The sequence below is a fragment of the Mycotypha africana genome, assembly GCF_025528875.1.
Source record: "Mycotypha africana strain NRRL 2978 chromosome Unknown BDF20scaffold_7, whole genome shotgun sequence".
NCBI lineage: Eukaryota > Fungi > Mucoromycota > Mucoromycetes > Mucorales > Mycotyphaceae > Mycotypha > Mycotypha africana.
The window spans coordinates 1,660,818-1,688,731 of record NW_026515731.1 but is presented as its reverse complement, the minus strand read 5'-3'; the positions used below and the strand labels follow the sequence as shown (position 1 = coordinate 1,688,731).

At 39.7% G+C, this 27,914-nt stretch overlaps 12 protein-coding genes across 12 annotated transcripts; 6 read left to right on the top strand and 6 right to left on the bottom strand.

Annotated features, from left to right (window-relative positions):
* The first annotated feature begins 86 nt into the window (after positions 1–86).
* Positions 87–4,109, top strand: BDF20DRAFT_880047 (SNF2 family N-terminal domain-containing protein). The gene is made up of 6 exons (XM_053081601.1): positions 87–1,402; positions 1,487–1,745; positions 1,834–1,975; positions 2,050–3,022; positions 3,103–3,441; positions 3,532–4,109. The coding sequence occupies exons 1-6, from the start codon at positions 155–157 to the stop codon at positions 3,646–3,648; spliced, it is 3,078 nt and encodes a 1,025-aa protein (XP_052935164.1). The 5' UTR covers positions 87–154; the 3' UTR covers positions 3,649–4,109.
* A 30-nt stretch (positions 4,110–4,139) lies between these two features.
* Positions 4,140–4,591, top strand: BDF20DRAFT_808318 (Prefoldin subunit-domain-containing protein; the record flags this gene model as incomplete). Its single annotated transcript, XM_053076565.1, has 3 exons — positions 4,140–4,157; positions 4,237–4,362; positions 4,427–4,591. Coding segments are annotated over 3 exons (309 nt in total), but the record flags the coding sequence as incomplete, so codon positions are not given.
* A 184-nt stretch (positions 4,592–4,775) lies between these two features.
* BDF20DRAFT_822749 (uncharacterized protein) lies at positions 4,776–5,291 on the bottom strand (the record flags this gene model as incomplete). The annotated part of the gene is made up of 1 exon (XM_053077735.1): positions 4,776–5,291. The coding sequence occupies one exon, from the start codon at positions 5,289–5,291 to the stop codon at positions 4,776–4,778; it is 516 nt and encodes a 171-aa protein (XP_052935162.1).
* A 3,084-nt stretch (positions 5,292–8,375) lies between these two features.
* Positions 8,376–9,304, top strand: BDF20DRAFT_821846 (ubiquitin conjugating enzyme 1; the record flags this gene model as incomplete). Its single annotated transcript, XM_053077645.1, has 5 exons — positions 8,376–8,463; positions 8,536–8,614; positions 8,804–8,873; positions 8,968–8,982; positions 9,074–9,304. The coding sequence occupies 5 exons, from the start codon at positions 8,376–8,378 to the stop codon at positions 9,302–9,304; spliced, it is 483 nt and encodes a 160-aa protein (XP_052935161.1).
* BDF20DRAFT_624540 (uncharacterized protein) lies at positions 9,069–10,511 on the bottom strand. The gene is made up of 6 exons (XM_053075901.1): positions 10,469–10,511; positions 10,072–10,165; positions 9,974–9,978; positions 9,854–9,900; positions 9,560–9,760; positions 9,069–9,474 (listed from the first exon to the last, which is right to left on the bottom strand). Exons 2-6 carry the CDS (start codon positions 10,113–10,115, stop codon positions 9,301–9,303), a joined length of 471 nt encoding a protein of 156 aa, XP_052935160.1. The 5' UTR covers positions 10,116–10,165; positions 10,469–10,511; the 3' UTR covers positions 9,069–9,300.
* On the bottom strand, positions 10,465–11,562 carry BDF20DRAFT_823082 (kinase-like domain-containing protein; the record flags this gene model as incomplete). The annotated part of the gene is made up of 5 exons (XM_053077769.1): positions 10,465–10,663; positions 10,734–10,800; positions 11,045–11,297; positions 11,375–11,427; positions 11,526–11,562. 5 exons carry the CDS (start codon positions 11,560–11,562, stop codon positions 10,465–10,467), a joined length of 609 nt encoding a protein of 202 aa, XP_052935159.1.
* A 1,711-nt stretch (positions 11,563–13,273) lies between these two features.
* Positions 13,274–16,183, bottom strand: BDF20DRAFT_1002120 (uncharacterized protein). The gene is made up of 2 exons (XM_053074624.1): positions 15,572–16,183; positions 13,274–15,467 (listed from the first exon to the last, which is right to left on the bottom strand). Exons 1-2 carry the CDS (start codon positions 16,040–16,042, stop codon positions 13,704–13,706), a joined length of 2,235 nt encoding a protein of 744 aa, XP_052935158.1. The 5' UTR covers positions 16,043–16,183; the 3' UTR covers positions 13,274–13,703.
* A 959-nt stretch (positions 16,184–17,142) lies between these two features.
* Positions 17,143–18,329, top strand: BDF20DRAFT_914558 (uridine kinase family-domain-containing protein; the record flags this gene model as incomplete). Its single annotated transcript, XM_053084200.1, has 5 exons — positions 17,143–17,177; positions 17,257–17,323; positions 17,393–17,537; positions 17,603–17,699; positions 17,774–18,329. The coding sequence occupies 5 exons, from the start codon at positions 17,143–17,145 to the stop codon at positions 18,327–18,329; spliced, it is 900 nt and encodes a 299-aa protein (XP_052935157.1).
* A 3,658-nt stretch (positions 18,330–21,987) lies between these two features.
* BDF20DRAFT_795199 (uncharacterized protein) lies at positions 21,988–22,719 on the top strand (the record flags this gene model as incomplete). Its single annotated transcript, XM_053076258.1, has 3 exons — positions 21,988–22,073; positions 22,367–22,564; positions 22,653–22,719. Coding segments are annotated over 3 exons (351 nt in total), but the record flags the coding sequence as incomplete, so codon positions are not given.
* Positions 22,720–23,855: 1,136 nt separating this feature from the next.
* Positions 23,856–24,473, bottom strand: BDF20DRAFT_822908 (NAD(P)H:quinone oxidoreductase, type IV; the record flags this gene model as incomplete). Its single annotated transcript, XM_053077750.1, has 1 exon — positions 23,856–24,473. The coding sequence occupies one exon, from the start codon at positions 24,471–24,473 to the stop codon at positions 23,856–23,858; it is 618 nt and encodes a 205-aa protein (XP_052935155.1).
* Positions 24,474–25,833: 1,360 nt separating this feature from the next.
* Positions 25,834–27,351, top strand: BDF20DRAFT_880018 (flavoprotein-like protein). Its single transcript, XM_053081600.1, has 4 exons — positions 25,834–25,962; positions 26,051–26,162; positions 26,292–26,567; positions 26,719–27,351. The coding sequence occupies exons 1-4, from the start codon at positions 25,852–25,854 to the stop codon at positions 27,234–27,236; spliced, it is 1,017 nt and encodes a 338-aa protein (XP_052935154.1). The 5' UTR covers positions 25,834–25,851; the 3' UTR covers positions 27,237–27,351.
* Positions 27,352–27,367: 16 nt separating this feature from the next.
* On the bottom strand, positions 27,368–27,911 carry BDF20DRAFT_880015 (uncharacterized protein). Its single transcript, XM_053081599.1, has one exon. The coding sequence runs from the start codon at positions 27,777–27,779 to the stop codon at positions 27,579–27,581; it is 201 nt and encodes a 66-aa protein (XP_052935153.1). The 5' UTR covers positions 27,780–27,911; the 3' UTR covers positions 27,368–27,578.
* Between the last annotated feature and the right edge of the window lie 3 nt (positions 27,912–27,914).

The following is a 27,914-nucleotide window of genomic DNA, read 5'->3' as shown; positions in this document are numbered from 1 at the left end:
AGGTGCCTTTTGAAACTCAGTTTTTTTGGTTTTTTTTTTTTTTTCAACGCTGTTGAGAAATTGGAAATCCTTTCTTCGTTTGCGTAGCAGTGGGCAACTTTTTACCGATAAGTAAAGAATTCTTGATTCTTTACTACGATTCAAAGCTCAAATCATGACTAGTCCTACAAGACCAGTTTCTGAAATGTCAGATAGCGAAAATGCTCTAAACACAACAAGAGACTCCCAAGAGTATAATACAGCCCCAGACAGCCCAGGCAACTCCAGCTTGATTCTTGATTTAACAAAAGAAGAATATGATTTTATCAATGATTTTGACGACGATGTGAATGATTTTGAGAACAACAGTTATGATGGAACATCTCGAACGTTTACAAAGAAAGATAAAAATAAACAGGAGCCTGGCGCCACTGCTGAAAACAGTATCAATCTAGACGATGACGCTTATGCTTTTTTTGTAGAGGCAGGCTTAGATAATCCTGATGAACTAAAGCAATTAGGAATTGACTTTGAAGAAATAAGGCAACAGCAAGAGATTGCTAAGCGCTTAGAAGCCGAACAAAAACGCGATTATGAGGTTGCTACCCAACTACAGCGTCAATTTGATATCGAACATCAAGGCGCATCGTCTTCACTCAACCAATCGTCCTCAGCTATCGCCTCATCTTCTTCTACGCCTCTCCCATCTATTTTATCGGCAGCAGAAAATGATTTATCAAACGCTTCTTTGAAACGTAAAATGGACGAGGACGAGCTATCCGATATGAAGAAACTAAGACTAGATAGTCAATCCACATCAAATATAATCGAAATTAATGACGACGACGATAATGTGATTGATTTAACTGATGAAAACGATATTTACGCCATCGTTAGTGATTCTGACGAAAGTGATGAAATCGATTACGATATAGTTGATTATCTTAGTGGTGATGCTTGGAATTCACGACCTTATGCATTCAACAGTTTAGAGTTGGCCAGGAGAGGCGCCGCTGCTGCAGTCGAAGTAGAAGCCAGTAGCGGCTCGTTTCATACATGGAACAGAGGTACAACACCTACCATCCCCAATATGAGTGGTTCTAGAGTTTTCCATCCCTATTTCAACGGTAATGTCCCTCAGTCTTCTCGTATGGCAGAGATGGCTCACCTTCGAACAATGATTCGTTCTATGCCCAAGGGGGAACAACCACTGAATGGAGAGGATGCTGAAAGAGAACTCAGAGAACTGCTGATGAATGTTAATGATGATCATCCTCCGCCTCCTGAAGAAAGATCAGGAACCCCAGATGGTTTATCTATCAACTTGTTAGAGCACCAAAAGATTGGTTTACAATGGATGACCAAAATGGAAGAGTCCAGTAATAAAGGTGGCATTTTGGCTGACGACATGGGCTTAGGAAAGGTACAGATTGGAGAGCCGTTTGTAACAAACTTAAGCCATGACTCGACATGTGTATTAATTTTTGTAATGGCATTTTAAACGTAGACAATTCAAGCGTTAGCCCTTATCGTTTCACGTCCTTGTACAAAAGCCACGCGAGTGGATCATGGTATCATTTCCAGGAAATGCACGGAAGTGAGGGAAGACGAGCTCTATATAAAAGCAACATTGATTGTCTGTCCTGTTTCTCTGATGGATCAGTGGCGCAGAGAGATTGAATCCAAGACCGAACCTCGCTTGAAAGTTTTGGTATACCATGGTGTCAACAGAACCAAAAATCCTTATGTCCTCTCTCTTTACGATGGTAAGCAAATCAAAATATCCGTATCTTTTTCTATTTCATACAGCTGATATATGAACTTCTTTTTTCTTTTTCTTTCTTTCACTTGAAGTTATCATTTCCTCTTATGCGGTTACTGCTGGTGATTTCCATGAGAGATGTTTGGGACCCTTTTCAAAAGTCAAATTCCATAGAGTAGTTCTTGACGAGGCGCACACGATCAAAAATAAGGCAACTCTTTCCGCGCGTGGTTGGTAAAGCGAGCATTATGCTTAAAGATATCGTTTTCTGTGCTATTTCTAACTTTTTTTATATTATGGTCTACTAGTTACCAACTTGACGCTTCTTACAGATGGTGTATGACAGCCACACCCATACAAAACAAAATTGAAGAATTGTATTCCTTGATTAAATTCTTGCGTATCAGACCTTTTTGTGAATGGGAAGAATTCAGAGATACAATTTGTAAGCCTATGAAAGCTGGCAACCATAGGAAGGCCATTAAGGTTGCTCATGTTTTAATGAAAGCCATTTCACTTCGTCGTTCCAAGAAAGCTATGATTGATGGTCGTCCAATCCTAGATCTACCGGAAAGAAACGTCCATATGACCCATATCGATTTCACACCCGATGAAAGAACTCATTATGAATACGTTAACAATCGAGCTCAGCGAAGATTTAACAAGTACATGCAAGCCGGTACAGTCATGAAAAATTACTCTTCAGTGTTGGTTCTTTTGCTTCGTTTGCGTCAGGCGTGTTTGCATCCGCATTTGACCGTTGAAGAAGGCGAAGATCCAACGGCGGAGACGGAAGTCAATATAGAAGACCAAAAGAAAGCAGCTTCGACTATGAAACCCGAAGTTGTTAGTCGTTTATTAAGCGAGAGCGCCACACTAAGCGAAATTGAATGTCCTATTTGTATGGATATTGCTGTTGACGCACAAATCAACAAAAGTTGTGGCCATATTCTTTGTAAAGAATGTTTAGATAGTTATATCAACACAAATGATGGTGGTCCCAAACGTTGTCCCCAATGTCGTGGGGAAATGAGTAAACAGAACTCTATCTCGGTGGAAATCTTTTGTAAAGTCCATGCTCCTGAATTGCTCAAGGAATCCGAAGACGATGAAGAAGCAAACAAGGCGGAAGAGGCAAAGAAGGAAAAGGAGTCCTTGCAGAAAGTTCAAGAGTACATTTCAAGTGCTAAAATTGACAAAATGCTTGAAATTCTGGAAGATACCAATGATGATAGCGATGGACAAGATAAGACGATTGTCTTTTCTCAATTTACTGGTTTCGTAAGTACTCCTACAATCACAACTTTACACTTTGACAAAGTACTGTAATAGCGTTTCTGATGGACAATATTTGTTCGTAGCTTGACTTAATTGAACAGCCATTAAAGGATAGAGGCTTCAAGTTCCTCAGATATGACGGTTCTATGAATATACAAGAGCGTGCCAGTACAGTCACTAAATTCTACGATGATCCTGAATACCGAGTTATGCTTGTTTCCACAAAATGTGGTTCTCTTGGTTTGAACTTGACCTGTGCCAATCGTGTGATTTTGATGGATATTTGGTGGAATCCTGCCCTTGAAAATCAAGCCATTGATCGTGTGCATCGTATTGGTCAGCAAAAGGCTGTCGATGTGCATCGTATCTTTATCAAGGATACTGTAGAAGATCGTATTTTAGAACTTCAAAAGAAGAAGCAGGTAAATGACTGTCTCATATAACCAAAAAAAAAAAAAAAAAAAAAAAAAATTAAATGATTTGAAATCACTCATATCTCATTCATTCGGCAGGCGATTTCTGACGGTGTCTTGGGTGAAGGTGCCCGTAGGCCTGTTGCTCGTCTCGGTTTACGTGAAATGATCTATCTTTTCCGTGGTGGAGACGTTCCTGATCCAGCAGATGGATAACAAGCACGCTAAACTTCGTCTATAAGCATAATATCCATTATTTTTTTCTCTATTGGCAAACTCTTCATTCTCCTTCATATGTTATTGTTATGTTAATTTGCCATTATACCCTTTCTTTATATTTTATTTATCATACATTATCGCAATATTCTGTTTGACACGGAAGACTTCATCTGCAAGCTTAATGCCTGTGAACTTTACGCATACAGATTGGAAATCAACTTTTTATACTGATCTTTCAATAATTAAAATCCTTTTAAACATAGTCTATTGTAAAGTCCCATTCAAATAGGATACTGTGTGCTACTATAATGTGATTATGTAGCGGTGATCTTTTTTTATCAGCGGGTGTTATGAACAGAATCTGTGCCTTGAAACTGACTCGAATCAAAGATAGGTCAGAAGCGTAGATTAAAAATGGGCTTCATCTTAAATGATCAGAAAGTAACGCGATTTTTTCTTTTTTCTTTTTCAAAAGAGTTATAGCAAACATGTCAAATATCAGAATGGTACAATATTAACGCACAATAAAGACTGACTGCAAATGGAACAAGCGGATGCTTATATAACTGATTTTGCCATCCATAGTTAAATGAGAAAGAGGAGTCAGCGGGAGATGTTGAAGTAACATGGGTGGATCAACAACATATTAACGAATTCAGTAGATACAATGCAAAGATCGACGACCTTGAAATTCAATACGAAAAACTAAAGGTAGGACGAAAATGAAGACACTAAACGCAAGCATCGCACTGACAGGTTGTCTTATCGAATACAGCAAGAAAAAGAATATTTGGATGATGTGGCAATGGAATTGGAACTAGCTGATGAGGATGAAGCTGTCAGATATAAAGTCGGTGATGCTTTTGTACATGTCAGTGCGTCAGAAGCTATCGAAAGAGTGGAGAAAGACTCAGCGAAACTGGAAACGGAAATTGAAGATACCAAATATCAAATTGATGCTATCCATGAAAAAATGGAGTCATTAAAGAAGGAATTGTATAGTAAATTCGGAAACAATATCAATTTGGAGAAGGACTGATAGATTTACAATAAAAAAAAAGGCAACTGTACATGAAAAAAAGTGGTTTGGATAGTATACAAAAGTAGATAGGCTACAATGTAATTTATTCTTCACGCAGCTTTATTTCGAGTTTGTCGAATTCTTGAAGGGCAACTTTCTCATGCTCATCAATGATTTGTTCAACGCCTTGAACTTCAGGAATATAGTGCATCAACATATTTTCAATGCCATTCTTCAGTGTGATCGTCGCGCTATCGCACCCTCTACAACTACCCTTCAGTTTTAACTTTACAATGCCGTTCTCGAATCCGCAATATTCAATATCTCCTCCATCTTCTTGAATAGAGGGACGAATACGAGTATCTAATAGCTCCTTGATCATCTGTACTTCTTCAGGATCATCAGGTAAAATGGTAGTATCTTGCGCAGCCAGATCATCTTCATTATACATCATAGGTTGTCCCGAAGCATAATGATCCATAATGGCTGCGTAAACATCTGGTTTCATGAGCTGCCATTCTGCGGTCTCTTCTTTTGAGATAGTGATAAAATCTGGGCCGAAAAACACTCCTTTTACACCATCAATTTGAAAGAGCTGTTTTGCTAGCGGTGATTTCATAGAAGCACGAGTATCCAGAAATTCTGCTGTACCACTGCCTAATACTGTTTCCCCGGGGATAAATTTGATTGAATCTGCATTGGGTGTTGATTCAGTTTGAATGAACATGGTGCGAACTTTGTTTAAAAGTGGAATAAAGATACATGATTTGAGATGCTGGTTTCAACAGAACTCGATACACTATAGTATATACTGTACGTTAATGACTTACCTTGCTGACGTCCAAGTAATGAGGGTATATGCTGCGGTTTAGCTCTGTGGAGCCATGGTCTCGATTGAATCGTTATGTTGCGTCGTAAGTTTTGGCATCCTCTTTGAGTAAGAAGGGAAGTACGTGTTGTTGTGATACGTCTTAATTGAGAAAATACTATTCTAGAAGTCATAGCTTGAAATTTTAAGAAATAGAGTATTTGTAATAAGTGGAGAGACAGATTTAAGAATTTCCGTGAGCTCCAAATGTTTCATGGATTCTAGGGCTGACGAAGAAAGTCACAGAGACCACGGCCAATGCCCATCAGCCCGAACTTTTAAAGTGTGTGGGGGGGGGGTAAACTGCATTCTTTAAGAACAACTAAAAATGGCAAAAAGCAATTGTTGCATTGTACAGTAAGCTTCTGCTGGCAGTGAATCGTTAAATCCATTTGTTGATTAAATTGGGACATTGTTAAAGATTTTCTTCCATGGCATTCGTGTCGTTAATGGTAGCATATTTATTTGAAAGCTAGAGGCTTTCACAAGTTACTCTTGTGCTTGAATCTCGTGTTCGAGAAGCCCGAAGACATAAAAATGAATGCAATACCACTGCGTTTTACACTATGCCATCTATATTCAGAGAGCAATCTATCAGCTGTCGTTCAAGATGAACAACAAGCCAATAGAGTTTGACTATTAGAACGCGAGTTTTTTCTACTTCATCTTTTTTGAACACAAGCAGATTTGGTTTCGCAAACTGTGTGACAAGTTTGTGCGCAAAAAGCTGTGATGCAATACCAGTGGATGTGATGAAAAGCCCACTCAGTTATTGGAACAGTATAATAGCCCTCATAGGTATTAGAGTGCAAGAACAGGGAAGAAATACCGATTTTTCATTTCGATTCTCCTATGAATTGCTGCGTTATAAAAAACGAAATTTGAGTGAAACCTGTTGGTTTTCCTTTTCATCTGTTCCTTTGTTTTTATAACTTCTGGGGCAGCTTTTTCAAATGGTTGCAACAATCTCAAGTCTCTTACTTATTGCCACTGTTGCTATTTCAAGCATTACTGCTCAAGCACCTACTTCTAACTTGATGAACGGGCAATGTGTCCAAACTTACGACCCTAATGTTGATTACTTTCCGGAAAAATTGAACACAGGTAGAAAGTCAGTTTTGACAGAAAACGAAAATATACGTGTGAAGCAACAAGAGTTCTAAAGGCCCTCCTAACGGTTCACTGTTGTAATTTAGCTGAAGATAAGGGACAATATTTCAGTATCGAATATCACAATAATTACAAGGTTGTGAAAAACAGCCGTACTGGAGGAACGTATGTTCTTGTACAATGTGGTACACCCTCACCTACCAATTTTGGAAATGACACTGAAATTTACCAGATTCCTATTACGAAGGCAGCAGCTGTTGAGACAACAGTTGTACCGTATCTTGAGGTAGAGTACACTAAAACCTTCATTTCCCACCTTAAGACAGAATAAGCAAATTAACAAGCATTGGCATGAAACTCGAAATCATGCTATAGATGATAGGCGTAGCAGAAACTATCAAGGTGATTGCTGATGGAAGTTTAGTAGCCTCACCATGTTTCCAGAAATATTTGAACAGTGGCAACATCAGCGAGCTATCTACGCGTAACCTCACTTTGCAGGATGAGCAATTGAAGAGTGTGCAAGTACAATTCGGTTCGCTCAGCTCTACCAGCACGGACAGTACTGAAAATAACACTGTGAGTACTGCTCAGACGTATGAGCCTGACGTCTTGGGCCGTTCTTCATGGATCTCTTACTATGCAGCATTTTACAACTTGGAAGCAGTCGCTAATAATATCACTCAGTCCATCATTTCCAACTACAATCGTTTGAAGGATGCCGCCTCTGGTTACGACCGCAGACCTGTCGTTGCATGGACAACGTATGATGCACCCAGTCAATACAACAACAACACGGCTAGTTACATTTTAAGTGAAGCGTCTTACAAGGTTGGGTTGACGCACGATGCAGGCGCCACTATGCTGAACAGCAGCACACTTACTTTCTCCTCTTCGGCGGACTTACTCAAGGCGATTCAGGACGTCGATATTCTGATTGATGAAACATTCATCGGCTCCAATATGACAGCCTTTTTGAAGAATTACAACATCAGTGACAGCGATCAAAATAATTACAAGTTCATTGCTAACAAAAAAGTCTACCGTGAAGACGGTATTTTAACAGCCTCGGGTGGTTATAGTTGGTTTGAAGCACCTGTGGCTATGGCAGATGCTCTTTTAGAAGACATGATCAATGCCGTTAATCCCAGTGCGCCTACAGGAGATTATCAACGTAGATGGCTCCGTAACATTGTTCTGGATGAACCTATCAAGACAACAACACAAGACAATTGTACCTGGAACGAGGATGAACCTAGACCTAATGTAGCCACCCAATACAATGGCAACGGCAAGTTTACCTTACCCAGCAGCTCTTCTGCTGCTGACAGCGATAAGCTGTCCTCAATCATGGGTCTCTTCTTGATTTCCATTGCTTCTACGCTCTATCTTTTGTAAAGACTGTTCGTTTCTGATTCACTCGTTTTCAGTTTTTTTGGATTTTGTATTGTTGATTCCTTTCGAGACCACGCACATTCACATTTATTTATTGGATGATTACCTTTTTCTTAATATGCTCTTTCAATGTATTGACAGGACTTTGATCTGTCAATAAACTGATACATCATCATGAGCCTTCTGGTAGTCACTGCCCCTCATATCATGCTTCAAAAAAAATCAATTGCCTTTTTTTTTTTTTTTTTCACTGAGCTACTCCTCTCCCCTTTTGGATTTTTTATTTTTTCCCCCACCACCGCCTATCTGGAGAAGATGATCCCCAACATGATGAAGCGCGTTGCCAACGAGATTAAGGATGTGACAGAAGACAAAACAGCCAATATACGTATCTACGTACCCAATGAAAGCAACTTGTGTAAATGAGCAGATCACGCGCCAATCTGTGGAAAACAAAAGATGACTGATCTCATTCGCTCTTCTCTACCAGATCACTCCATAGCATCTATCACTGGCCCACCAGGGACACCTTATGAAGGTAGCCACATGAGTGAAAAGTTTCCTTGCATGTACGTAAAAGTTGCTTGGCCGTTTTGCATGCTGACATTGCGTTCTCTTTCGTTTTGAATACTCTTAGGAGGAACATTTTTACTAGATATACAGTTGAACGTAAATAAGAAAAAATGACCCTTTTTTTGTCTAGAGAATTTTTCTATGGATTGTATTGGCCAACTTTGCAATGGTGTCGTGTAGGAAAGACATCCTTTTGAACCTCCAGAAATCAAATTCATAACCAAAGTCTATCATCCCAATGTCAGCTCGCAAACAGTAAGTATTTAGAATGTTGGATGCGGCCTCATGGCTTTGATAGACTACCCAATGGGACAGTTAACGTTTATCTTTTTCTCATTATTTTGTATAGGGTGTTATCTGCTTGGTAAGGACACTGAGTTTGTCAAAGGAGGCTTAAGCGTGTCATCCAGTACTTTTTTGTTTTGACTTGGGGGCAAATATTCTATTCTGTGTAGGATGTGTTGAAGAATAACTGGACACCTGCTATGACATTAAGAATCGCACTCATGTCTATACAAGCATTATTAGATAGTCCTGACCCGGACTCACCTCAGGATGCAGAAGTTGCCAAAGTATACAAATCAAACAGATCAGCTTTTATTGCAGAGGCTAAGAAGTGGACAGATTTTCATGCAGAGACGAGTTTGGATGCATATATAGCTGCTCATTTTTGTCATGAAGATTAAATAGATGAAAAGAAAAATAGAGAAATGGAAAAAACACTTTTACAGTTGAAAGGGGGATACAGTATACTTTTTTTCTTTTGTTGGGTTGGGCCGAGGGGTGGGTGTGAAGAATCATCTGTGTTCAATTCAAATAGGTTGATAAGGTATCGACTACTTGATTCATGGAAGGTCTCTATGGTGAACAGAGTGATTGAATGGTGTTAAGATGAACGTCATTTCATAGCAAAAAGATCCTTTTCTTTTCCCCTCCTTTACCAGCGTGGGTTCACCTTCCCACATTTCCATTATCAGCAGTAGCAATTGATGAGGATAGATCTGGCTAAGTTTTCCTAAGGGCGGGCGAACATGATGCTCCTTTACTGCTTTGTAGAGTGCATGTTCTGTCAAATCTTGGAATGGGTATCCATATTCGCCCCAGGTCAAAATTTCCCAAAAGATTAACCCACAAGCGTATACCTTTGATAGCAAAAGAAGAGATGCAAATGGAATCATTAGTCCCTATTTTTCTACCAAAAAAGTATTGAGCCTATGTCATTGTTAGCACTTTACATCCACCTTTTCTGTATAGCTTGGCGTTGTTGACCAATATTCTGGAGCTAACAACAAGTACAACAATCAAGCGCTGTTATTGAGGATCTTTTCACAAGAAAGTTTGTATTCTATGCTTACCTTGCCTTAGGTAATAGATACGAAAAGAAGAGTGTGAGTTTATTGTTTTAGAACGGCATGGTTGAATATGTTGAATGGAAAAACAGAAAGCAACGTACCAGTTGGGTGTACCACAATGGGTATGCATTAGCATATTCGCCATGGGCCGTATTCGGGCTAGTCCAAAATCATTTACTTTTGCCCTATCCTCCTCTGTTATCTGATAAACGTGTTTTTTTTTAAAAAAAAAAGTCAAGCTAGATGACTCAGGTCGAATGTGTTCTATTTGACTACAGTTAAAATGTCATGGTTCAAAACGTTACCAGAATATTCATCGATTTTAGATCCTGATGGGGTTATCAAATGTCAAAGTTAATCAACAACAAATCAGCAATGTATCGATGGTTATGTGTCTCATCAACTCACTCTATGTATAATGGAGGGCCTTTTCTCGGGATAGATAGTGTTGGCTTATGTACCCATTGTAAGCATAAATAGATACATGACGGTACTTACCTTCTTGTATGGAGATAGGATACGCCTAACGCTATATCATACATATACATCACTAGTTGCGAGAAACTTGGTTTTTTATAATTGCGAATGACATCGAAAAGGTCGCCTTTTGCACATAATTCTGTGATGATACTTAGATGCTGAGGGTCGGTGCATACGCCTATAAAGCGTACGACATTCTCGTGTCTCAATTGTCTATGTTGAAAAAGAAAGACAACATTGAGTCTCATTTTGTTAGGTTTGACCTTTTGAGGCCCTTCCTTACTTCAAGACATTGATTTCGTGTTTTATTTCTTCCAAATCGACCTGACTGAAATGCGCCAAACGCAATTCTCCTACTACAACAGGCTCCTTTCGTCACCATGAGCAGAGCACGATAACGAAACAGAAAAACGGATCGTTTAAAAGGCCCAAGCTCCCTTTTTTTGTGAGTGTGTGCTATTAGCAGAGAATTTGATTTTTACCTCTCTATAGTGTCCTGTTCTTCGTCGTGAACGAGTATGACCATTGAGAAAAAAAAAATGGGCTACTTTTTTTAACCATCGAGATCCCTCCCTTTTCTTCCTTCTTTTTTACCTTTGTAGCAATCTTTAAAGCCTCCACTTCCTATCTTTTTACCGATCGTCAAGGCTTTGAAGGGGATATCATACTGTGGATGTTTATCGTCCAAAAACAACAAGGACAGATCCCTCGACGTGAGTGTAAGACGCTGCTGTTCTCTTCTACGAGACAATCGAGTGGAAGACGTGAGCGAAGAGCTGGGTAAGAGTTCAAAGGCTGTATAGAGTTTGGGTGTAGACGGCGCTGGCACGAGTTGCAGGTTCTCTTTCTAATAAAGTCATCATCCGAGAAGAGAAGAGATGAGATAGTACACAAAAAAGAAACAGGCCTATCGATGGACGTTACCCAACTGATAAGATCTTCTATAAGATCTGCCTTTGCTCCTTCTGTTCGCAAGCCTAAATGAATATGAAAAGAAGGTGGGGGGGGGGCATCAGCAGCTGTTAACGATAGAACCCAAATGAAGGAGACAGAGAAGGGTAGTGAAGTGACTGACCTCTCTCTTGACAGTATTCTATTATATCTGCCAGCATCATTTTATCCAACGAATCTCTATCAATCATCTTTTTCAAGTTTCAAACAATAAAAAGTAAATCGTTTCTGCACCGATAAGTGTAGCTTAGGAAGAAAACTGCAGTACCTCTAAAGAGGAGTCAACGTGACAATTGACTGTTTCAAAAATCATGTTTCTAAAAACACACACAAAAGAGAAATGGTAAGGAAAAGAAGAAGAGGAGAAAGACGTTATCTGTCAGTCTTTTTTATCTGTAGAGTGCATTTAGAATAGACAAAGACACACAGAGAGCGAGAGAGAGAAGGAAAGGATACAAGAGCAACAGGATGTTTCCCAACGAGCATTATAAATCAACGACTGCTCGCATCATCGTCAGCTGACGTAAACAAAGGGGGGGAAATGCACTGACAATGGTTCCTGGAAATAGAGTTTTTCTTTCTCGTGACGAGCTCATCCGTGTTGATGGTAGCACTTACAAGTGCAGCATGTGATGCCATATCACAATACAATGGGGTTTTTTTTGTTCTTGTTTTTTTGCTTAGCGTACATACCGTGTTCAAGCTGTGTCATTTAAAATAGAACAAAAAGTAAAATCTCATCATCCGATAATAATAAAAAGCCAAGAAAAAGCACACCCCTATAGCGACGCGACTTGCCAACTATCTGAAATAGTACAGTATTCTAGGTATAAAGTATTCCCATACAAGCGATAGGCTCAAGATGTCGAGCAAAGATATCTTGTCACTGACGGGTAAATGACACCCGTCCATGGTATAGTAAGTCTATTCTTGGATTGTAAGGCCAAACGAAAAGCTGCCTAAGGGATACATACCCCATTAGCAGTACCATGACGGTCATGCTTCCATTGTGTCAACGCGTGCAGAAAAGCAGAAAAAAAAACAAACTGTACAGCCAATCGGATCATCTTGGTCATAGCTCGTCACTACAAACAGCGTAAATCACTTGAAAGACCTTGGTGCCGTTGGAGGAAGAACATGTTGCCTCCTTCAGAATGAGTCTGCTTTTGATAAGAGTCTTGTGTTTCACCAAGGCCCTTTCTTGATTGAACCAATGTCTTTTAGCTCAGCTTTAAAAAGAAAAAAGTGTCCTTCTGAACCCCATTGTCTCATTGGATAATGGATCTGGATGGACAACAAAATGGAGAAGAATGAAAGGTATGATTGGTTCAGACAGAAAAGCAGGAGAGAAAGGGGAAAGAGTCATTATGTAAGTATTCATTGAAAATAACATTTAAAATAACATTATTGAAAACATGGAGAACCTACAAGACCCTAGCCATGCTTTACAACCATTTTTGATCATTTTAGCTTTGTTTCAAATCAAGTGGCGTCCAAAGATGACACCCCTCCCACACATAAGTGGACAGCAGTTAAGGTTTTCTCATGGGTCCTCATCCTTTTCGATGTCCAATGAAGGCTCATAAAGAGATGGATGGCAACACTCATACAAAATAAAACAAGGGCATCTTCCCTTTCTTAGCACCTACCTTTTCATCTCAGCAAGGATCCTGCTGCTTGCGTGCATGCGTGCATACACATCCGTATAGACATTTGTTACAAGAGGGAGGACAATGCCGCTTTTATCTTTTGTGGTTTTTTTTTTTTTTTTCTTGTCCTGGTGCCTGTGTACCTGCGATCTTTTTTTTTTTTGCGTATCTATTGAGGAACCAATCAAAAAAGTAGCACAGGATATAAGTCCGAAATTCCCGCCAAAAAAAAAACTAAAAACCAAAAAAAGGATGCGCCGTGCAGGGGCAGGGAAAAAGAAACCCCCTCGCCCAAAGGTTAACTTTATAACAATGTAGATTTTCCTCAAGCGACTTTTTTGAGTAACCCTTAGGAACGTGAGTTGCATCTAAATGGTTTTTTTTTTTTATTTTTTGAAAAAAGTAAAAGTTTTTTTTTTTTTTTGAAATTGTTAAAAGTCGAAAACAAACGTAGAGAGAGTAGAGGGTTTCTGATGGGGAGGAAAAAGAACAAAGGGAAGGATTAGATTACTTTTTCAAAAAATCAGTAATATCGATTATATTTATATGTGTGTGTGTGTGTGTGTGTGTGTGCAAAATTCAGTGGGATTATATTATATGTATAATTAATATGTTCTAAGATTTTCCAAGGTTGTGCAAAAATTAAGTATACTTTAAGCATCAAAGACAGCATGAGCAGTTGCTGTAGCTGTAGCCGCAGTAGACATTAATATATTATGTTGTTGCTTATGAGAGTGATGACTGTTATTGTTATGATGATGATGCTGTGGATGATGTTGATGATGATGATGATGGTTGATATTAGATGGTGGTTGTGTTTGAGGTGGTGGTTTGATGAATAATGGATTTTTAGAATAAGATAATCGAATACCACCTTTGGCAGAATTTGATAACTGATAGCCTTGTAAATCATTCAAAGCTTGAGTAGCAAAATGAATATCATCAAATTCAACAAAACACATGGGTCCTTGCGGTTTGGTACGGAAACACATACGACGATACCCTCTTTTAACAGAAAAGATGTGTCTCAATTCTTCTTCAGACGTGTTGGGAGGTAAATTACCCACATAGAGTGTATTGCAAGGAGGATTTTGGTCTGCAGGATTTGTATTGTTGTTGTTGTTGTTGCTGTTGTTGTTGTTACTCGTTGTATGTGACATTGCCGACATAGGAGCAGTCGTACTCGTACTGGTGGTGGTAGTAGGAGGAGGAGGAGGAGAAGTAGTCGTCGGTGTACCATGGGTGATGCTCGTGCCAAGACGTTGAATAGGTGAAGAGAAACTAGGAGAGCGGATCAAATCAAAATGGATAGAATGAGGTGGAAGATGAGGACTGCTGTTACTATGAGCATGTGAATGAGGATGAGGTTGGGAATGTTGTTGCTGTTGTTGTTGTTGTTGTTGTTGTTGTTGTTGTTGCTGATAAGGAGGAGGAGGAGGCTGGAGATGATGCATGTTACTATACATTGAATGAAGATGAGGCGATGGCTGACCTAGACGCAAGAATTCATGTTCAAGCATAGAGGTACTGCTAGTTAAACCCTGGTTCATGCCATCGTGACTTTGTGGTGAAGATTTGGACAAATAGTCAAGGTGGTTATGGGTAGCACTGCCTGTCATCATGAGCTTTGAAAATTTGGATTGAAATGGAGGGTTTTGAATGGAGGAGTAATTGTGATGCGTTGGACTGTCCATAGTGGCAGAGTTATTGGAATGGAATGCTGCATAGTAAGGATGTGAGGGTTGATGTTGACTTGCTGTTGTATAGTTTGTCGAACGAGAAGCCGTTGGTAAAAAGCCTAGGTCTTGAGAGAAATGGTCATCAAACGATAAAGAAGAACGGAAATTACCAAATAAAGTAGAAGAGGGCGGTGTATCATTGATAGCACCTGTAGCCGTATGAATGATAGAATCAATAAAAAGATCCGATTTAAAATCTTGAGGAGAGAGTAAATCGCTTGGCAAAGGTGAAAAATTTTCATATCTTGCGCAAGTTTGATGTTTTGCAGTTCCAAGGGTCTCCAAAGACTTGAGATCACTTGTCGTTGTGCTGGTAGTAGTAGTAGTACCAGCCACGGTATGATTCGTGGCGGTAGTAGCAGCAGTAGCAGCAGCAGCAGCAGCAACTAAACCATGACTATGACCAGGGCCAGCGCCAACAGCAGTCTCCGTAGCAAGACTAGAGGCAGTAGAAATAGTAGAGGTGGGTGTCGTTGTCAGAGAAGAAACAGTAGATGTAGAAGAGCCTTGTTGTTGTTGTTGCTGCTGCTGTTGTTGAGAACCTCGTTTGATGTGCAAGTTTTTTTTGGCCATTTCAGCCTTCAAGACAGTGCCTTTTTCTTGATCTATTTTCTTACCACTCAACACTTCAATGGCTTCCAGTGCTTCTAATCTTGTTTTGAATCGAGCGAAACCAATCTATAGAAAAATAGGATTATATCATTTGCGTGAGTGCCCCTGTCACAAAAAAAAAAAAAAAAAAAAAAAAAAAAAATAATTCTAATTTAGACGTACACACATACCATTTGTTTTTTATTATTAGCCGAAGCAGCAGCACCACCAGCAGCAGCAGCAGTAGTAGAAGAAGAAGAACAAGTACCATGAGGTAGGGTGGTTGTCACGGTCATAGCGGTAGTGGTAGAAGCATTATCTTCTTCTGTCTGATCTTTACAATGCCATTTTAATGAAGCAGCTTCAAATCCATGACAAAAAGTAAACATATTTTGAAATTCCCGCTCGGCCATATCTTCAGGGAATCCTACCACGAAAATAGTTGTCACATCATCCATAAATGAAGTAGAAGCAGCATGAGTCGTAGTGGAGACTGAACAAGACGGTGGCTGTTGTTGATTTGTCATTGTTATGTTCAATACAGGGGATGTTGTACGAAAAAGAGCGGAAGAACCAGGGGAAGCTGAAAGTGGGTGAATGACTCGTTGCATGTCGTTAAAATTGAATGCGTTTGTAAATGGTGCTGGATCACTGATCATCATTGAGAAACTGTCTGTGTCTCTATCTGTTGTTGTTGTTGTTGTTATTTTTTAAGGTTTTTAAAATGATGTTGTCAAATAGGGATGTAAAAGGTATAGATAATCTGCTGTGATAGGGAAAAATAAAAAAAAAAAAAAAAAAAAGTCTATTGAAAAAGAAAATAAAGGAGTAGTAACTTTTTCTAAAAAAAAAAAAAAAAAAGAAAAATGTGGGGTTTTTTTTTCTTTTGAAAAAAATCAGATAATTTTTTTTTTCTAAGGGGTGCCCAAAAAAAAAAAAAAAAACCAAGTCAGAGAAAAATAGTGCTTTAAAATGCTCTTTTTTGAAAAAAAAAAAAAAGAAAAAAGTGAACAAAAAGTGGAAAAAAGAAGCAAAAGTAGTAGAAGAAATGGACGAAATGTAAAGAAATTCTTTTTGCTATGAATAAAATTTCCTATATCTTTTTGTCATCAAAAAAATACGCCATGCCAAATTAATGCAATTCTAAAAAAGAAAAAAAAATTATTAAATGATGTTGTTGCCCTTCAGTTACACTAAAAATGAGGCACACCCATTCAGAAAAATCAATCCATTACTTGCACCATTTTTATTGGATAAAGCGGGGAAATCCGATGTCGACCCATTTTGAACCACTGTCTGACTGTCACTTTATTTTAAGAAAGTGCTTCCACGCTCAATAGGGACCAAATAAAGAACGTCAGACCACTCATCTGAGCATCCATAAAGAGTCCTTACCATCCATTTGCTAGACTTATTTTCAGAAGAGTGGGCTAAGCCATTTTTCAAGTCAGCAATTGTTCTCAAACAAGCTGATCAAAAATTAGGGTTCAACTTGAACTAAAAAAATGCGCGAAAAAAAAGCGGTCTGGCTTTTTTCAAAAGAGGGCGGGAGCACTGCACCAACGACAGAAAGGAAAAGGACAAATGAGAGCTCTACTATTTTTTTTTTTTTTTTTTTTTTATTTTGCGCTTTCAAAGAAATCAACCTTCTAAAAAGTAGGTATAGAGCTTCCACAACCCAAACGCAAGCCAAAAAAAGAAAAGCTTCTAAATCCCCTTTTTTTAGTCATCAGCAATAAAAGCCCATCACGAAAAAGAAAACATGTCGATCGATCCAACGAAATATGCTGATCCAAAGTAAAGAATCCCAGATGACCTCATGCCATACTTGATCTTGACAAGATAACTATGGATGACTCACCTATGTCTTTGATAGTTATTTTAAAGTTTCCTTAAAGACGCCTATGGCCATTGCCATAGCAGGTGGTGCTGACTCTGGAAAGGTAATTTAATTTTTAAAAAAAGTGATACAAAAAGGTTGTCGATGATGCAAACGAGTTTCCTTTTTTTAGAAAGCGTTTTGTGAGGCATTAACCTCTCGCTTAAACAAGTATGCTACCAAAGTAGCTTTGTTGAGTTTGACGCAATTTTATCGTGAATTGACACCGAAAGAACGTATCAAATACGAAGCTGGTGAATTCTACTCTGATCATCCAGGTAATATAAATCAATACAAAGAGAGACAGAGATCATACTCTGGATACTCATCTTCTATACATCAGATGCTTTCGATATGGAACTTTTAAAGGAAACTGTTCGCTCTATCTTGGCAGGCAAATCCACCACTGTACCTGAATGGGACGCATCCAGCCATACAAGGTACAGTTTATTAGCACCTCTTTGGATACCAACCCTTGATTAAATTTGTCCCATCTTTCTTTTTTCCATCATAGAAAAGGGACACGTGTGATGGAACCAGTGGATGTGTTGCTTATAGAAGGCACACTTTTACTCTACGACAAAGAATTATCCGACCTCATGTTTATGAAGGTCTTTATTGATGAAGATAGTGACGAAAGACTTGCTCGTAGAGTTCGCAAGACCAAGGTCAGAAATGGACAGGTCCTCACTATCAAAGAGGTCCTTATGGAATATGTGGAAAAGGTCAAGCCTATGTATGAAGAATTTATCTTGCCCTCTAAAAAGAATGCTGATATTGTTATTCCAAGAGGCGTTGAAAATCAAATCGCATTAAAAGTACTGACAAATCGTATAGAAGAGTATATAGAATCTCTGTCTAAATCGGAATCCAAGTCGTCCTCTTTCAATAGCACAAATGCTTCGACTGCTTCTTCCTCCGTAACAGCCTCCTCCTTATTAGATGAAGCAGCAGGTAATACCACTGCAGCTGGTGCTGGAAGTAATAATAATACCAAGAAGGACCAAATACATGCAGCTGGTTTATTGGCTCAACAAGTGTCTAGTTCATATAAAAACATTCCCAAATAAACTTTTTTTAAATTGATCTTCATTTTTCCCAAGCAGCGCACGGATACAGTTGTTCTACTTTCTGAAATTCAGGACGTTGGGTTTTCGTTTGGACGAATAAAAAATCAACTCCCAGATGTTAGCTTACCCTTTTTTGGGGTAAAGAAAATAAAAGGTTTAGACAAAAAAAAGCTTCAGTTTGGAGACAAATAGGGATTTATCTTGGACTTTTTACCTGTCATGATCTAAATCTCTTGTATTGGCTAGGGTGATCTTTTTTTTCATAGTGCTGAAATTCAGTCGGTCTTCCTTTGTTTGACCCAAGTCGACAACGCTATTACCATCTATTCAAAGATGCGTCAACTTCCCGCTGCCAGACAGTTTGTCATTCTTTACCATGACAAAACACATGTTCCTTCAATTGGATAAAAGTGCGTGTTTCAAAATTATCTCAGTGATGATATACTTGAATAACATAAGCTCGATGCACATTTGCCAAAATAGTTGAACCTAATTGGTTATCATCATTACTAAGATGTCATGATTCACACATAGAATCAACCTATTGCATAGGTACTGCTCACGACAGTATCCGAATACTTCAGTCTTTATCAGATCAAAACAGATAAAAAAGCTAAACACGAATTTCTGTTCCTCTCAAAAAGTAAAAGCTCTTTTGTTTAAATTTTTTTTCTATTTCATTCAAAAAAAGATAAGCTAAATCATTTTAATTCGTTCCAAAATACTGTATTTTTTATTATTGATCAGCAATGAAAAAAAAAAAAAAAGGTTCGGTTCACAATGAAACTTGTGGCAGTAAGAACTGGGGTAGTTATCCACATATTTTCCAAAAGAGAGCCAACATTGAGCTTCCAACTACGTAAATAACCTTTGCCTTTCCCTACCCCCCTACCCCCCACACACACACACGAAAATTGAAAACCAGACCCTTTTTCAAATAGTTCACTTTACCCGATGATGTGAGAAAGGAAAAAAGGAGCACATTTTGGCGCTTTTCCATTGCGTGAATTCATCTCTACTGCATATTTTCTAGCGCCGGCAATGAACGACACCTCTTTTCTGTATATCCAGCCGCTTTTTTTATCAAAAACTTGCAACCCATAATGGCAATTTGCTTTTACCGAAGAAACTCTAACTTTTTTTTTAATTTTTGTGTTACGCTGGGGAAGGTAGGATTGTGTCTGTGATGTGCATGCTTATCTATAGATGGGTATATATGTATAGATTACCGTGGCCTGTTTTTATTTTAATGAATCGACGCCAAATGTCTACAAATGGACATGCAACAACCTCTTGTTTTGTTTGTGCAGACTTCATCCTAAAGTACTGGTCGCCACCCCCATCCCCGCCCCCCCCCACCGCCCCTTACGTTTTAGGTTGTCTCTCCGAAATCAAAAAATTAGAAAGAGCAGACAGATACTGTAGCGTTACACCTCTACTTCTTCTATTGATGCATTCTGGGTTTTCTTATCCCTCAAACATAGTGTTATCTTTTCTTGCTTCTTTCTTTTGCTTCACACTTTACCCATTACAATCAAAGTCAACTTACCTTGTAACAAACACGATGGCTCCTATTGTGTTGAAAATCAAGGAAGAGAGCAGCGGCAATAACAGTCATCATCATCATCAAAAGAAGGCTATCGATCGTCGATTACAGTCATGTACTTCTCTACTACCTTTTCTAAGTAGTATCACGGAGACTTCTTCCGAAGAGGATCTATCAAAAACATGGAAAGTATGCACCAAAGTCAGAGATTCTTTGGAGAATGGTCCTCGATTAGAAAATTTGTCTTGGCGCTTGTGGTTTGCTCACAACATCTCAAAGACCAGGAGAAGAAATGGCACGGACAGTCATGTTACTATGGCAGACCTATCGTCACAGCAGCTTCCTATCGACACTCTCACAGCAGAAGCAGACTATAGACGAAAGTTATGCTTGCAACAGAGAAAACAAGCAACAGACCAGCATGTTTTTGATGATCGTCATCCTCATCCCCACAAGGCTACTACGGCAACTGCTTGCCCACAGTGGCAACATAAAAAAGGACAAGAGTTGACACTGTATCCATTCACTCCTCCGGATCAAGCAAAAAATCGAATGATCGAGCTAAAAGATATTTTCGACGAGGATAAAAACAAAAAAGTACAAGCATACTTTAAATCACTTTCTGAAAACGAACAAGAAATAGATAGCATTATTCATCAATCTTGGCCAATGGCTAGTGACAACAATCAAAGCCTTCCATCCTCTTTTTCATCCCATCCTTTCGACACAACCACCCTGCATCCGCCATGGAATGACGTCCATCCATTGAACGCTGCTGCTGCTGCAGCTACTGCAGCAACAGTACTCGGAGTCATGGAGCAGAACCTTTGTCACAGTATCACTACACCTGTGACAGCAACCGTTTCCACAGAAAGCTCACCTAGGCAAGCTTGTTTTCTCTCTTCTGCCGTCCCCACAGTAGACGGTACCCACCTGAATAGGCACATGGATCCAACCCTACTCCAGCAACAACACTACCACATGTACCCTTCTGCTACAACAACCCTGTACGATGCCGCTCATCCACCTACTACCAACACCAATGATGCCTATCACCCTTCTCCTTATCCCATCCATAATAATAACATCGATGCATCTGTCGCCCACTCTATGTCTACCTTTGGAACAGGTATACACCAGCCTACGACGACCACTTCTCGTAGTTCTGCTTTGGCAGCATTTCTACCTTCTGCCAACCATCATACGCCCCAAAATAAGACATTGGACAACCTTCCACAACAATCACTCGTTGCTGCCACCGATAAATTACAATTACCAAGTAGAGTAACTCAACAGGTAAAAGCTGTGACAGCAGCCGTAGCAGCCGCCGTAGCACCACCCACAGAAATGGCGTGGATGGATCCTCGGAACGCCTCTCAGCCTCTGTCAGCATCTACAATGCCGACACTCTCTGAACCATCTAGAGCCGATCCTTATCCTACCATGATCCATTCGACACCTAATACGCCTTTCTTACAATCAACTACTTTCTTCCCTACCCCTGCCTTTGCGGAAGAACAAGAAGACGTTCAAGGAAAAGATGTCCACATGCTAGATATGATGCAAACGTATCCACCGCCTTTTTATCCACAGGAACACGATACGAATCGACAGGGTTACTCTACAGATCCAATCCCCTGCCCTATCGTCTTTCCATCCACCCTATCCAGCCCATCGACGGCATTCAACCAGACTCTTTGTCAACCACAGTATGGTCTCTCGCAACCGCAGCCTCAACTGGAAAACAAAAACACTCGCCTTCGACCCTCATCAAAGTCACTTCCCACGTCCAGAGCATCTACGCCTCCTCCTCCTCCTCCCCCTTCTCCTCCTTCTCCTCCTTCTCCTCCTACTGCTACAGCCAATGCTACCGTCACTGATATGGCCCGTCACCAACCCTCCTCCACTTCAGTGGCGGTTTTTACTTCTCCAGCATGCTCTGCTGTACAACCACCCTCTACCTCCTCTTCAACTGCGTCAGTCCATATCACTACGCATTCTACGCAAGTGGAGACTCGCCATCGTCCTAGGCGTCGTTTGACAACGACTTTATCCAACAGAAAAAGCGATAAAAAAGACATGACTTCCACAGCCATCCATCATCCTAGCCCACAATGTAGTAATTGTCAAGCAACGTCTACTCCACTGTGGAGGAGATCAGCAAAGGATGAATTACTTTGTAATGCTTGTGGTCTATAGTGAGTCATCTCTCTTTTCTCACTCAGTTTGTGTGTATGTGTTTTTTTGGTAGAGGAACCATGAATGCTAAATGACACCCCGCCCCCTCTTTTCTTTTTACTTTTGCACAATGTAGTTTCAAGCTTCACAAGGTACCAAGACCGAAATATTTGAAACCACATCAAGCATCGTTAAAAAAAGAGGAGAGTCATCTTGGTAAACACAAGAGTTCAGAACGTGCCAACGATCATCCGAGTCGTCCATGGAGGAGAAGGAGGAATAGCACTTGTAGCAGCAGCAGCAACAGCAACAGCCATCGTAGTGATGATGGTAGTAGCAGAAACAACGAGCGCGTGGACAAGATGAGTGAAAGCTCGTGCCATCCAACGACACGGGGGACGACCCATTACCGCCCGCCGAATATGCAATGCTCAAATTGCGGTACATGCACGACTCCGTTATGGAGAAGAGACACGGATGGATCTTCTTTATGTAATGCATGTGGATTATAGTAAAGTATATGGGTATAGGGCTCCCTCTTGCAAGACAATACAATCACTGTGACTCATCTCAAGCACCCCTTTTTTTTGATCAAATAGCTTAAAGTTACATAATGAAAAAAGACCCTTGTCCATGAAGACGGATCATTTCAAGAAAAGACAACGTTGTGGTGATGGAAGTAACGTGGCAACAACGTTGAAAGACCATAACAAGGAAGAAGGAGTATGGGAGACCACGATGCCGCTAAAAACAGCAACAGTAGCACCACCACCACCACCCTCCTCTTCTTCCTCCTCCTCTTCATCTTCATCCCCTTCTTCATCGCCTTCTTCTCATACGCTTCCATCAACCACCACGCCTATCGTCCCCAATTTAAAAAAGAAAACAAAAAATCGTGCCCTATCAGGACATTTGCAACAACAACCACCACCTTTACCTTTGACATATGTTGAACAACAAGAAAATACAAGCAGCGAATTTCATTTTTTTATGGAAATCCCTCACGTTTCATTCCATTGCGGTGATATCTTGACAGCACCGGCAACAGCACCAGCAGCAACGGCAAACATCTCAGTAAAGTCCAACAAACCGAGTCCATCATGATTTTCCTTAGAATAGACTTTCTTCTATTTTTTTTTTTCCCCTCGATTTTACTTATTTATTGTTGATTTTCTCAACGAAATACAAGCCCAAACCCTGTTCATACTAATTGTAAAGTAATACTTATACCCCCCCCCTCTTTACTTATTTCGGTTTATTCCCTCTTGATCGTTAAACCATGTTTCATTCCAAATGCTTATTATTTATAAACTTACATTACTGCTGTGTTTGTTTACTAACCTACCGCGCGTGTGTTTGTGTTACATACTGTACTAATGAGAACATGAGGCGCGAGGCTGATTCAAAGAGAGAACGAAACTTATTTCTGCCTATCCTGTTGTGCACTTTCAATCCATGGAATGTATCCACGTAAAGAACAAACAAAGGTGATTCTTTCTAGTTTCTGTACAATGGAGCGGGGAAACAAAACGAAAGAACAGTTTTTTAATTATTTTTTTTAAAAAAGCATCATGTTCAACAAACATGGATAGCTCATGATAATGATTATGTATTGTAATTAAGTTTTAAAATATGCAAAAAAGGGATGGCGTATAAAAGAATCACTTCTAGACTTTTTTTTTTAAATACATAGGCCGTGGTTGAATGGTGTGGTGTGGAGGGTTGAATAAGTAATGCGTAGTTTAAAGGTTTGCATCTCGTGCTTTTTTTGGATGGCACATACACGGTAGAGGGTACATCATTCAAGCAGTCTTACCAGCGACATAGGCAGAGATGATCTTACCAAAGTTCTCACCTTGGGTATGGGCAATTTCAAGTTCCTTTTGAGAGACTTGTCTGCTACCATCACCATTAGCGACAGTACCGGCACCCCAAGCAGAACCACCGACGACTTCGGAATTGTCAAAGAGATGAGGAGAGCTGAAACCAAGAGGAACATAGACCATACCGTGATGAGCAAAGTAGGTGACGGTGGTGAAAGCAGTGGTTTCTTGACCACCGTGTTGAGAAGCGGTGGAGAAGAAAGTACCAGCGAATTTACCGGCAAGAGCACCAGAGGCCCAGAGACCGCCAGTGGCATCCAAGAAAGCCTTGATTTGAGCAGGCATGATACCGAAACGGGTGGGGACACCAAAGAGGAAACCATCAGCTTCAGTCAAGTCTTGGACAGTGATAACGGGGATGTCAGGCTTGGGAGGAGCATGCATCTTGGTCAAGATTTCGTCAGAGAGAGTTTCGGGGACTTGGAAGATCTTGGCATCAACACCAACGGAGGTGAGACCCTTTTGAACTTCTTGAGCAAGCTTATAAACGTGGTGGTAGAGTGAGTAGATGATAATGTAAACCTTAGCGGGAGCCATTTTTAATGCTGTTTTTTTTCGTATTTAGAAAGAAGAAAAAAAATTGGAGAAAAAAGATTGGATAAGCGAAAAAGTTGAGCTTTTTATATGATTCTGTCCCGTCCACTCCATTCGGGTTTCAATCGTCCACCGTTATTTGCGGAATTAATAAGCTCTTTTTTAGGTGTGGATGATCTTTATGCTGGGCCATCGCGTAAGCCTTATCCAAATTCCGCCCATTTGTCATGATCGCAGCTTGTGACTGCTGAGTTTTTACTAAGTGGTTAGTCAGTGCTTACAATTCATCCCATTTCAAAATCAGCTGTGTGGAATGCAGTATTATTTATTGATTTAAGGTTACACTCCTCAATGCTTGTGCCTAAATATCCATCGTCAAAGCATGAAAATGAATGAAAAAGGGTTTAATGACAATGATTTCGAAAGCCCAAAATCGCCGAAAACTGTAACTTGATCTTTTGTTTTGCTTTTTTTTTTTTTTATTTTTTTAGTTATTACTCGATTGCATAAATATGACAAGCAAAAATGACTGAATCGCTGCAAATCAAAAAAAGGTCTGACATGTTCGTGTTTTACAGCTGGCCTAAAACGCATTGACCTCCTTATTAATGACCTCTTCACCCGTCTTTCATTCTTTGGGTAAGCCCTTTTTGTGACTTTTAACTTTTCAAATGATTCAGAAGCTGGGAAACGCCAAGCAAAACGGGGGAGTGTATGATACGATGGATCCTTTTTACTGGTAGCGGGAAATCGTAAATTTGGGGGGAATATAGATTTGTCTGTAACCCACCTTTGTAGTCAGTCTTCGGTTAAAATTGGCCATGCACGTGTTTTAAAGCAGATACTATGAAGCTATCCTATCTCTAGTGCTCTTTCTGTCTCTCTTTTTTTTGTTAACAATAGGACTAAAATAGAAACACTGTTTTTCAAACGGTTCTTTCTTAACTCATCAGAGACTGTCAGTGGAAAGTTGAATCGACCAAATCATTCCTCGTTGGCGTGTTCACTTTGCCTTTCTGCTTATTGTACAACCATTAAAAATACATACATAGTTGTACTTGTACATTTTGCGTGTCCTTTTTCCTTTCAAGTGACGAGCAAAATAATAGAATTAGTAATGGATGATTACTATGAACCTTCTACCCAATCAAGAAAAGGGTACATTCTTTTCGTTTTGACCACAAAAGAAACGTCAAAGGCTGTGTTTTAATGAGTGAGGGGTGGGGGACCAAAAAAAAAAAAAAAAAAAAAAAAAATTTGCCAAAATTAATAATACCATCCTAACTTTGCCTTGCTCCAGTCCCGCTTTTTTCTTCTTTTTTCTTTTTTTCCTTTTTCCTTGAAATATTTTTCTCTATTGAACAAAAAAAAAACAATAAGGATGCCCACCGTTTATATTATCCTCTATTCTCTCTATCATCACGTTTATAAGGTCGCTCAGGCTGTTCAAAAAGGTCTTGAAGCAGAGGGCGTTGATGTGAAGCTTTTCCAGGTTTGTAATCCAAAAAAAAAGGACGATGCAAAAAGAATATCCTCTCCCTTCTATGCATAGTCCAATACTTACTGACAATACACGCTAGGTTACCGAAACGCTATCAGACGAGATCCTTAGCAAGTTGCATGCACCCGATAGGCCTAATTTGCCTATCATCACCGTCGATGATCTTACTAAAGCCGATGCATTCATGTTTGGTATGTATTTAACATTAACCATTTTCGCGACGGAATAAGAGAGCTGTCAAAAATTCAGAAAATTGGCATAAAAAAAGAAAAAAGAAAATCAAACTCACTTTATCCCTATGATCATCATTCACTATTTAGGTATCCCCACTCGTTTCGGTACCTTCCCATCTCAACTCAAGTCATTTTTGGATGCCACTGGTGCCCTTTGGGCTACCGGTGCTCTTGCCGGCAAATTTGCTGGTACCTTCTTCTCCACAGCTTCCCAACATGGTGGTCAAGAAACCACTGCCTACACTTTCATGACTTATTTTGCTCATCATGGAATCAATTATGTTCCTTTGGGTTTCGCCAATAGCCATCTTTTCGATAATTCCGAAGTAATTGGCGGTTCCGCTTGGGGTGCTGGCACTGTTGGTAACGTATATGCATATATATAATATGTTTTCAGAATATGTGTGCGTGCGTGCGTGTGTGTGTGTGTGTGTGTGTGTGTGATAGAGAGACACTCGAGTAGTATACAATGTAGATGAACAATGTACTAATATGGCCTACTTACTTTTACTAGCAAATGGTGATGGTTCTCGTGAACCTACCGTTAAAGAGTTGGAAATTGCTACAACTCAAGGTGAAAACTTTGCAAAGATTTTGACCGCTTTCCACCGTGGCTCCAAGGCGCTCGATTCCACTACTGATGCTGCTGATGCCGCTGCTGCACCCGCCGCTACGGATGCTCAAACGGATGATAAAATTGAGCAAGTGAACCCCAGCACCTCTGGTGCTACTGCAACTGCCGGTGCTGTCGGTGCCGCTGCTGGTGCTACTGCTGCTGCCAATGCTGCTGGTACCAAGGATACTATCAATAAGGCCTCAGCCGACGCTAATGACGCCACCGCTACCTCTGGTACTGATAAGGCAGCTAACGCCTCAAAAACCACTACACCCGCAGCCAATTCAGCAAAGCCAACGGAAACTGCTTCAGCTCAACCACAAAGCAAACCCGCTGCTGCTGCTCAAAGCAAACCCATCTCAGAGAAGCCTGCTGCAAAGCAAGAAAAGAAGAAGAATGATTGTTTCTGTATGTAAAAAATTAGACATGAACCAGAAAAAAAGAAACCAAACGATAGTATCGTCGTTATTATTACAGCACATGACATGGAGTGAAAATCTTTTTTTTTATTTTACATAATTATCTCTGCCCTTTTTACTTTTTTTTTTTTTTTCTTATAATCAATAGTTGAACGCATGTCTTTTGTATCAAAATATGCGTTCTTAAAAAATAATTCTAGATTTATATTTTTACCATAATTTTACAAACTATTTTTTTTTTTTTTACTTTTTTTCTCATAATTTACTTTTTATACTTTTATCTCATTTCACCTACTCTTATTTTTCTGTACATCTTTCTACCAAATCTGTTATCATCGATTATCTCAATAAAGTTTTTCTCAAGAATATCGATCCATATGTGCCAAAAAAAAAATATAAAAAAATATTCTTCTTCAATGCGTCAAACAGTGATGAAATTATGTAAAAAGTAAGACCGAATGATAAGCGCGCTATTCGAACTCTATTTTGGAAAGAAAAACAATCACGTTGTCTGCTCTCAATGCTGAGAGTCGATTTCATTGAAATAAACCGTTCAACTCCCCTTAAATGTACGTGAACGTTATCTGATGGATAAGTAGCGTCACGAATTGAAGTTTTTTTGTGTACGTAAAGTGCAGCCTTTGATGAAATTCAACATTTATTCAAGTCGCTAAT